Source organism: Daphnia pulex, chromosome 10 (genome assembly GCF_021134715.1).
Source record: "Daphnia pulex isolate KAP4 chromosome 10, ASM2113471v1".
Classification (NCBI taxonomy): domain Eukaryota; kingdom Metazoa; phylum Arthropoda; class Branchiopoda; order Diplostraca; family Daphniidae; genus Daphnia; species Daphnia pulex.
This window is the reverse complement of record NC_060026.1, coordinates 4209120-4219941: the sequence shown is the minus strand read 5'-3', so window position 1 is coordinate 4219941 and position 10822 is coordinate 4209120. Positions and strand designations below refer to the sequence as shown.

The 10822-nt window shown below is 43.2% G+C and overlaps 1 protein-coding gene across 1 annotated transcript; it reads left to right on the top strand.

The window, feature by feature from the left end:
• The first annotated feature begins 697 nt into the window (after positions 1–697).
• On the top strand, positions 698–10517 carry LOC124204387 (dynactin subunit 1-like). Its single transcript, XM_046601442.1, has 22 exons — positions 698–1053; positions 1113–1222; positions 1319–1594; positions 1671–1758; positions 1822–2513; positions 2583–3219; positions 3284–3369; positions 5141–5292; positions 5915–6098; positions 6163–6331; positions 6392–6636; positions 6699–6874; positions 6942–7615; positions 7674–7861; positions 7934–8254; positions 8330–8779; positions 8846–8950; positions 9017–9142; positions 9219–9695; positions 9768–9902; positions 9968–10057; positions 10135–10517. The coding sequence occupies exons 1-22, from the start codon at positions 990–992 to the stop codon at positions 10276–10278; spliced, it is 5589 nt and encodes a 1862-aa protein (XP_046457398.1). The 5' UTR covers positions 698–989; the 3' UTR covers positions 10279–10517.
• The last annotated feature ends 305 nt before the right edge of the window (positions 10518–10822 follow it).

Sequence of the window (10822 nt, the reverse complement as noted above, 5' to 3'; positions counted from 1 at the left end):
GTGGAAATGCATTGCAACTCATTCAATAACTATTCTGAAGTAACGAGTTACAAATTCATTCACCCGCTTTCGATTGATGTAAACTTCATAACACTATTTATTTTTTGAAAGATTAGGTTAGACTTATTCTGACTTTTCCAGCGGTTTGCAGGTCCTATACCTGATTGCTATTGTCTATCGAGCCCTTATCTATGAAGATAAATGTTGCTTGCAGGTCCTACTCCTATACCTGAACAGCCATTATCTATGAAGATTAATGCTGAATTAGAGAGCCTTGGAAAAGTTCAGAATTCAAACTGATAAATTTCATAAATTAAAATGATTATTATAATCATGAATATGACGTAATCCTTAATAGCGAAATTGATGTCATAAATCTTGCCGAGTATTATTTCAGCGTCCCAGATTGGATATCTAACATCAATCAAACTGTTGCTCTACGCAGGACTTGTATTGCTCACAAAGACCCCCTAAACTAATTTCAAATGTAATTTAAATAGTCCCAAAAAAGGACTTCACCAGCCAATTTTCATTCGAATTCGTCGGTAAAGTTCGTCTAACTTGTTTTCACAAAAGACAATTCTTCCCACCCAAGGTTACAAAGAAACAGCTGACTGTGTTCAAAATTTGTAGGTGTTTTAGCTCCTCCCGTTTAGTACGCAGATTTGCCCGGTAGTCGACACTCGTGTTTTGGTTTTTATAGAAAAGGAGGAGTAGAGTATCGCAAGTCAACGACCCATTCGTAACGTTATCCCGTTGATAATTATGTCGTGTTAATAATCTGAGGAAATATATTATTCGTCGTTGTGAATATAATATTCAAAATTGAGATAGTTGATTTACAAGTTACGTAGAATAATTTGTAGGTTACCATTCACGTCGTTGTTAGTTACGTAAAGAGAAAAAGTCGGTTGCTGTTCCCTGCCAGTTTTTCCAGACTATTCCGTCATTCCGGCCTTGGCTTATTTCCTCTTTGGAACCGCACAGAAATGCAACTAGAAGATACATCTGATTCAAAGAAAGATGATTCCTTTATATGTGGTGTTGTAGAAGGTATGTCATTCAAGAAAATGTGTGACACAGCATCTTTTATCTCACCTTATCTTTCCAAGGCTTTTATGGGCGGCCATGGACTCTGGACCAGCGCAAAGATCTGTTTGTCAAATTGCAAGAATGGGGAATGAACTCTTATTTGTATGCTCCCAAAGATGACTACAAACATGTAAATGTCTTCTATTAATAATTTGTAAATAACTGACATTCAGCGACATTCTGTCAACCCTTCAATCTGATCTTGTTTATACTTTGTTCTTAAAAGAGGGCTTATTGGCGAGAGCTGTACTCTGTGGAGGAGGCAGAGCATCTAACCACACTCATTAGTGCTTCCAAAGAATGCAACATTACTTTCATTTACGCACTCTCCCCCGGTCTGGATATTACATATTCTTCCCCCAAGGAAATGGTGATCTTAAAGAGAAAACTTGACCAGGTTGCTCAGTTTGGCTGCACGGCATTTGCTTTGCTCTTTGACGATATCGAAGCAGAAATGACTGAATCGGATAAGGAAGCATTCCAGTCATTTGCCCAGGCACAAGTAACTATCTCCCTATACTATTAAACAACCTCGTATGATCTTGTCAATGTCATTCACTCGTTTACGCCATTCATAGGTGTCCGTAACCAATGAGATTTACGAGTATTTAAATCAGCCCAAGGAATTTCTTTTCTGTCCGACCCAGTATTGCGCATCAAGAGCAGGTAATAAGAAATACAGCTTAACTTATCAATTAGCCAATGCCAACTGTCGTTATTTCTTTTTAGTGCCCGATGTCCCCAACTCAGAATACCTCAATACTGTCGGATCGAAGCTAGCTCCTGGAATCGACGTGATGTGGACCGGCCCCAAAGTGATATCGAGACTGATCACACCGGCATCCATCGACGAGTTAGCAGAAGTTCTTCGCCGCAAACCAGTGATATGGGACAACCTCCATGCCAACGATTACGATCAAAAGCGTTTGTTCCTCGGTCCTTATTCTGGCCGACCCTCCACCTTGCTGACGAAACTGAAGGGAGTCCTGACCAACCCCAATTGCGAGTACGGTGCCAATTTCATCGCCATCCATACGGTCGCCCAGTGGAGTAAGTGCAGCATCGAGAATCTGGACGAAAACCAGGGCAACGATGCCGTCAGCGCCGTTTCTGCCGACATCAAACTGGAACAGGAAAGCCGAAGTGGTCGTAGCGACGACGAGGATCCCTCCCTACCCATGCTCCTATACCACCCGCGATTGGCGCTCAAGAAATCTTTACAATTGTGGCTCCCCGAGTTCAAGCGAACCAAGTCCATGTGGGGACCCATCAGCAAGCCCCACGTAAATAATGTACCGCCCGTCACATTCAGCTCATCCGGTCAATCCGCAGTTGCCTGTAGCAGCACCAGTAGCCTCGAGGAAGGTGGCACGTCTCCAGGTTCAGCCCCCATGCCCACAGCCGATCACAGCAGTTCGGAGGTAAACTGCCGATTTCTTTTATTCATCATTTGTGTGGCACGTTTTATTCTTTTGATTGTTTATTTACAGGATGCCAATGAACTCGCTAGTGATGCCACTCTGACGCCCTGCCTCGTGGATGGCACGGAGAGCGCCGAAAGTGCCAGTATGGTCAGTTTGGACCGAGTAGCCGAATGCCTAGAGCCGATGGAAACGGTCGAAAGCGCGTCAAGTGCCTCATCCCAAGCCAAGAATCTGGATGTGGAGGACGTGGACGATAATGACATCAAAGAGTCGCCGTTGAAAGAGGAAATGCCCGGCGCTCCCGATCACGAAGAAGGCGACATTGTCATGGAGAGCGAGAGGAAGGAAGAGGAGGAGGACTACCTACTCGGCGTCGACGACCTTTGCCTCCTCTGTGATTTATTTTACCTGCCGTTCGAGCACGGGCCGCAGGGAATGCAGCTGCTCCAAGAGTTCAGCTGGTTGAAATTGAATGCTCACTTGGTCGCCAGCAATCCGTCCAAACCGACTGCAGCCGGCTCCCCCGAGGTCAAGGAGTGGCACCACCGCGCCGAGAAGTTCGACGCCATGTCACGTGCCCTGAACAGATTGTTTACACGTCTGACGTACATCAATAACCGAGAGTTGCTGTACGAGCTCTACCCGTACGTCTGGGACATGCGAGGAGTCGTGGCTTTGTTGAATTCCTACGTCAAATGGCTGGGTGAGTTGTGATTTTCCATAATTACTTGTTCACAGAGTTGATAAAATTGTTTCTTTCGTTACAGCATTTAATCAAGGATCGAAGCAGGGATTTCTAACTGGAGAACAAGAACCGTGGGTCTTTCGTGGAGGCTTGGCTGCAGATTTACAGGTAACTCGGATTGTGCTGTACTTTTGAATTCCGGTTAATCAGACATGTTTGCATTTCTAGCGCCTTTTGCCACTGGAATCCGTCAATGATTTATTCCTCTACAAAAGTCCAGAGACGCCCACTCGACAGGTCTACACCATCAGACCGTATTTGGCTTCTGACGAGCGCAGTGTTTACGAACTGTCTCGTCGTCTGTACATCGCCCGACTCGGGGCTGCCTATTGTGATATGGAAAAGACGTTGCATTCCTATCCTAACCTTCTTGGGGACATGTAAATTTGTGTTGCATTTCCAAGTCAAATGTGCGTCCTAATTTCAATTGTCTCTCGTGATTAGAAACTTTGGGGCCTTTCTGACATTGTCGCCCGAATTTTGCTTCGTCGTAGAAGATGATCACTCTGTTGTTGGATTTGTCGCTGCCGCGGCGAATGCGAAGGAATTACAACGCCAAGTGCGCGTAGCTTGGATTCCGGAAATGCAAACTAAATATGCCGAGCTCTTTCAAAGCAACTCTAGCGAGGACGCCAACATTCCGGGCCCTCTTAAAGTAAAATATTCAGCTGTGTGTTTTTCCATTTCACTTGTGCGTTGCTAAGTCTTTTACTTTATTCAGGATTTGGCTGCCAAGCTGCGAAAGTTGCATACGGAGGATTTGCCAGATGCTCTACTCACCTACCACCCATCCCAGCTGAAAATGTGGCTCTCCGACACTGTTATTGATCACTCTGTTTCCAAACGTTTGCTCACTTGCGCTGTAGCTGCTTTACGAGCCCATGGTATTTAGCTATTTTCAAATTATTGATTGATTGTTGTGCCTGTTTTAAAATTAACATTTTTATTTCTTCATCAAAGGCTCTTCGGGCTGTCATGTCTATGACGTTGACGTCTTTTCCATGGAATTCTACAGCCGATTGGGATTTGTGGAGCTTAAAAATGTTGCGCACGTTGAAGATGTTATGTATTTCGGTCGAATATTCTAAACTAAGTGAATGAATACATATCAGCCAAATGAACAAAGTGAATTGCCACAATTTTTTTTATTGGTGGAATTATGTCTTTGTAAAACATTGACGTAATGTCAATTAATGGAATAGTAAAAAGATTAAGAAATTTTTCGAACTGTTTTAAAGATCTAAGAAATTCTGAAAAATACCAACAACAACCTCCAATCCAGTTCGTAATAACGTAATGTTTCCGATACTCCATAAAAGCACAAACTATTTAATGATTCCAAATTATTCCAAATCTTTATTCGAAATAATTTTCTTATTTAAACTCGCGCGCGCAAAACGCTCTATCAAACCGAAACCGATTTCATATATCCGACAACGCCTTATGGTGTGTCATTGCTCATTGGATTCTTTGCACCTGTAACAACAAGGCGATCTAGATTCACGTTCTCGGACTATTGTAAACATTTTATACATTTTATTATTCCGTCATCCACTACACTATTGTATTGGTCAACCGTGAATCAAGCCTGATCAACCATGTCCGAATCAACACCTTCCAAGTTGATGGAAAAACCACTCAAAGTCGGTCAAAGGGTGGATGTTGTAAAGGATGCTCAAAATAAATTAAGAGGTACTGTTGCCTATGTTGGAACTACCCTTTTCAGTCCTGGAAAATGGATTGGAGTCATCTTGGATGACCCCAAAGGAAAAAACAATGGAACTGTTATGGGGAAGACCTACTTTTCGGTAACCTATCTTTTCTTTGTCTTCACCATTGGAATCCTTCTGACTTTCTACTCGTATGCCTTCATTTACAGTGTAAAGAGAGCCATGGCATGTTTGTGAGACAAAACTGCTGTATTCCGTTAGATGAAGGGCCAGACGATAATGTGCCAGCCTCTAGATCAGTGTCACCACCAGTACCTGAAACCCCAGCTGTATCAGAAGACAAGTTAAAAGTGAAGAGCAGGTACACATTAAAACATTTTCTGCATGTTTCTTTAGGTGATTTTCTTAGAATTTTTATTGTTTCTTAATGTGTGATAAGCATTTTTCAACTTGATACTGAAAGAATGGTTCACTTTGTGGTTCTTTGCATCTACAACAACATTGATTAATTCTTTGCATAACTTTGACTCTTTCATTTTCTTGCATCAAGGACAAAACTCTCATCAACCAGGTAAAATGGATCAAGTTTTAGCATAGATGGCTTTCCCTAACTCTTTCATTACATATAAATCATCGCCAAAAAAACTAATACTGGGATCAATGCACCCTTCATTTGTGCAATAGTAGTTCCGTTCCTTCAAAACTGACAAAGATTCCATTAGCCAGAATCAAGAGTCCACCTCAAGTCAAGAGTCCAACGCAAAAGCGTGTTCCCCCAGGGAAGCTCAAGTAGGGGTTTTACTATCTGTGCATGGTTGTGTGAAGCACGTCACCATTTTCATTTATTGGGGTTTGATTTTGAATTTTTATTGGGTTTTGGGTGTGATGTTTTACATACTTTGGTTTGCTTGCTCATTCACAATGCTTAGATGTTGATCGTGTATTTTGATGCAAGAGTCTGATTCTCAGCTATTATTTTTCAGGCTACCCATACTGGCTACCCCTAAAACACCTTCATTACAACTTAGTTCGCTTCAGCAGCAAACCGCTACCCCACTTTCTTCACGCACGGACCCTCCGCCCAAAAATGCCGAGGATTCCGTGCCTGCTACTCCTAAGGGAGATTTGGCCGGAAAGCGGGGAATTCCGAGTGGACAGTTTGTCGAAGTAAATTGTAGACATTGAAATAGTTTCCCTTAATATTTACCCTTTTTATTTTTTGCTTCATTAGACTGGTTTTGTTGAGACCTTAAAAACTCAGTTTACTCCTGGACAGGCTCTCTCACCTTCTCTCTCAATGGCTATTGAGGAACGAGTGTCGGGAATGCAATTGTCGCAAGAAAACGAGAATCTCAAAGCCGAGATCCGCGATCTCAATGAAAAACTGGAAACATTGAAAAGTAACAAATTTTATTTTTACAATCCAGAACAAATCTTTTATTATTATTTTGATTTTCTAGTTAGGCGAAATCAAGACAAGGAAAAGCTCAAAGAGGCTGATAAGATGCGACTGCAATTGGATCAGCTTCTTGAATTCAAACGAGCAATCCTGGAATCTCAGTCACAACTGCAGAAGGAGCTGCAGAGAGTCAAGCAAGAAGCCAAAGATGCTCTAATTGATCAGCAGTCTAAAAATCATGACAACGACGAGTATCAGGAAATGTTGGAAATGGCGACGTTGGATAAGGAGATGGCGGAAGAAAAGGTATCTTTAGATATTATTAACATCAAGTTACACATCTATCTAACGCTATTTTTAATTTCTAGGCTGAAAGTCTCCAATTGGAGCTTGAACAAGCTAAGCAAAAGATTGAAGAATTGACTTTGGACTTTGAACTACTAAAGGCTGAAATGAGCGAAAAAGGTGTTGAGGGTGCTGGCTCTAGTCTCGAAATGAAACAGTTGGAACAGCAAAACGTCCGGATGAAGGAAACTTTAGTCAAGTATGTTATTTTCTTTTATTACCATGAACCTCTACTAAAAATGTATTGAAATATTTACTTCCTACAGAATGAGAGATTTGGCTGCTCATGAGAAGCATCAACACCAGCGCGTGTTGAAAGAGATGGAAGACAAACTGAGCGAGCTGAACGATCTGAAAAAAGCCAAACAGTCTCTCAGTGCTCAAGTTGAGGAGCAGCGAGCTATGGTAACGGAATTGCAGGAGCAAGTCGATGCGGCGTTGGGTGCCGAAGAAATGGTAGAGCAGTTAACGGACCGCAACTTGGCTCTCGAAGAGAAGATTGGCGAGCTCCAGGACGCAGTGGCCGATTTGGAACAGCTACACGACATGAATGAAGAACTTCAGGAGACTGCTCGAGAAACCGAACTCGAACTTCGAGAGGAATTGGATCTGTCGCGAACAAAGATCCAAGAGATGATCAAAGAGCGCGATGCTATCCACGAAATGGTGGCGGACCGGAACGGAACCATTGAAAAATTCCGGGAAGTGGTACAGAAGATGCAAGAGTCTAATTATCAACTCAGAGAAGCGCTGCAGCGGGAGACCAACAAGCCGGTGGGGGCACCTCCCGAGGTCATTGATTACCAAAAGATGTTTACCGAAACCAAAACTTTCACAAAGACGATCGATCTGGAGCTGCGCAAGCTCGACGTTCAGCAGGCTTTACAACACGTGTCTTATCTCTGCACGTACATGCCAGACTCATTCATGGCCCGTGGAGGTAATTTTGTGATTTATCGCGACGTTTTCAATGCCTTACATTTTCCTTCTGTTCCCAGGGGACTATCACAGCGTGCAGCAACTTCTCTTGATGTCTAGACTGCTCTTCAAATGCGACATGCTTGCCGCTCAAGTGAAAGAGAAGTTTCCCGGCTCGGCTGGGGATTTGTCAAACACTCTCAAATCCCCTGCGGCTGACCAGTGCATCTTTGGAGCTAGGATGCTTCATTGGCTCTTTTCACTCCAGGTCTTATCCTTTCACTTTAAATGACACATAAATTCACATTATTGACACTGTCTCTCTTCATATGCTCGATAGGGAGTCGTTCGCCAGTTCTCGTACGCGCTGAACAGCTGTTCTCCGCAGCAGTTTCTCGAGATGGGCACGCTTCATCAGGAGATGCTGCAACAAGAGAAAGCCATCGATTTTTACGTGGAACTCTTGCGTAAAGATCAGCTGGATGAAAATGTCCAGTTGGATGCATTGGAGAAGGTGGTCAATTATTTCAACAGCATCTACGCCGTCCAGTTCAGCTCGGTCGTTAACGGTGCCGCTTTACTGACCGACCATGGCAAAGTCCTGCTCGCCTCCTGCTGCGGATTGACAGCTCTGGGCACCCGCGTTCAGGCAATGATGCAGGTTGGGTCTATTGTTTTATTTGTTTACATGAAATTCCTGTGACCAAAAATAAAAAAATATTTGTTTGAATTGCAGAGTGGACATGAAGGCAGCGACGTGGCGAAATCCATCAAGGAAGTTCTTAGTCAAGCAAACCAATGGCAGCAATACGCCCGTACGATTAAGCGACGGTTGCCTGCTGATGGGTCGACCGGTCCTATCAATCTTCCTGTGGAAACCTCGCCCAAGCTGATTCAATGTACCGGTCATTTGACCAGATTGCTCAAAACTATGTTGGCGTGGTGCCGCATGGTCTCTCAACAACTTTCCGTCAGCAGCGAGCCGGATGCTGGCGTGGCTATTGCCAAAATGCGAGAACTGGCTCACGCAGCTGCTGACCAAGTTTACATAGACGATTACACCAGTGATAATGGATTTTTCGACAGCCTCCACGGGTCCCTGTCGTTTGTCAACACTACATTTTCCAATGTTTCCACTTCTTTGGTGGATGGCCATTATGATTTTGATGGAACTCCTCAAGTCGAGGTAATAACTCGCGTTTCTTTTAGTTTTTTATCTCATATTCCTACATATGTACATCTATTTGTCTAGGCTCCGAAGGCACCGGTGGGCTTGCGAGCTCAAACCCTGAAGGCCGAGATCCGAGACTTGGAAAATTTGCGACACAAGTTGGAAGAACGCGAATCATTGATCAAGGCGAGTTACAGAAACATGTCTGAATTTCTGGCTCAATTTAATTTGTTTTCTATCGCGCTTTCGTAGGATATGAATGTAATGTTGAGAAACAAGCAAGAAGAGCTGAGCGAGATGAACGTGCGTAAAGAGATGGCGGAAAAGAAACTTTCTAATCTCGCTCGAGACAATGACGTTGCATCAGAGAAGTTGACGGTAAGCCTACATAACAAAGATGCGTTTTCCCAGGAATTTTTGTTTTCAACTTTTTGTTTCTTTTTGTTTCCCCCAGCGCAAATTGGAAGACAACATACTGTTGCTGAAGCGCAAGGAGAAAGAGTTTAATGAAACTCTGGAACACTTGCAACAAGACGTAGAGACGCTGGAGAAAGAAAAGGCCGATTTGAAAGAGAAGTTGATGCATAGCTCCAAAAAGGTTTTGCTTGAAGGCTTGACGAAATCGGCGGCTGGGCCGGCTCCTTTTGCCTTTGCCATGCACGCACCGGCGCACGCTGCTCCTGTGGTAACTGAAACCCCGTCTTCCGCCTCCTCGACTGTCCACGATTCACCGCTCCTGCTAAAGAAAATCACTCACCTGCGTGAAGCGCTACGCCAGTCCGAAATGGAAAAGGCCCGTTTAATCGGCGACGATTTGCGTAAGAAATTCGAAGCCATGCCTCCTCTGCGGCTACCCAAGAAGAACATTCCCGTTTCAGAGGATACGGTGGATTTGAATCGTTTAATCAAACAAGCTGCCGAGCTTAAAATGGTAACCATTTATTATTTAAACGTGGCATTTGACTTGACATAGTAACAATTGAATCGTTTTTAATTTTTTCAGAATATTTTGAGAACTCATACTCAATGCAAATTCATTGATCCCACTGTTGCTAAATTCCACCAGCAATCCAACAACGTTTCTACGCAGCTAGCTATGCAGCGAATGCAAATGGAACGTGATGTCATTAAACTTCAGGTAAAATAAAAACTGAAGCAAATTTTTTCTTTGTTCACTGTGATAAAAATGATATCTTATTTTAGGCTGCCGTTACCCGTTTGGCAGCGTCTCGTAAACCTGGAGCTGAGATCCGAACGACCACTACCACCTTCCCTATTCCTGAGCTGAGCAAAGTAAATTTTTCAAATTCATTCTAGTAGACAGGATATTGTTAACTTCAATTGTTTCATTGCTATTATCCATTTGACAGGCTATGAATGAATCGGCTCCAGTAACGTTGGGGCAACTGTCGTTACCCTTGAAGAAGAATGCGGGAGAAAACCATCCTTTACCTCTCGTGCTGGACTTGAAAGAAATGCGTCACTTGCACCAGATGGTTTTGACGATGGTGTAAAAAAAAAAAACGAGGCCTTTTGTTTTCTCCTTCCCGCTTGTACTCTGAAAACTCTTTTGTCGCACGCTTCCTAACTTTTCGAATTTTAGGGCTTTTTCTCGTCACTCCCGTGGGTCAGCTTTACATTTTCTTTTACAGAATGCTATCAAGTATTTATCGTATATTCATCATGATTGTAATCATCAAAAGCTGTATTTTCAATCTGTGTTGAAGGTTGAATGAAGTTTATCTATTAGAAACGGTTGCCTATTTTTCTTGGTAAATGCTGTAAGTGTTGTGGCAGCGTGAAAAATTGGACATCGTTTAGATGTCGGAAGGTGATACAGGTTTTATTGTGACAATTGCTTGTTCTCTGTAATGACGGTTTCCTTCTCTCTCCTCGTTAAGTCCCAATTAGGAATTGTACGCAGAAAACCTCCCGCTGCGCAGTGATTTGCCTGACTGATGATCAACAATTCAATAGCCAATCCATCAATAGCCGTAAGTCATTTCCCCCTTTTTTTTCGTCAATAAGACCTTCAATGTCGTGCAATGATTTGCAAAA

Coding starts and splice junctions, on each gene's coding strand:
- LOC124204387 (XM_046601442.1), top strand. CDS start 990: ATGCAACTAGAAGATACATCTGATTCAAAGAAAGATGATTCCTTTATA. Junction 1,595..1,670: donor AGTCATTTGCCCAGGCACAA/GTAACTATCTCC, acceptor CGCCATTCATAG/GTGTCCGTAACCAATGAGAT. Junction 8,780..8,845: donor ATGGAACTCCTCAAGTCGAG/GTAATAACTCGC, acceptor CTATTTGTCTAG/GCTCCGAAGGCACCGGTGGG.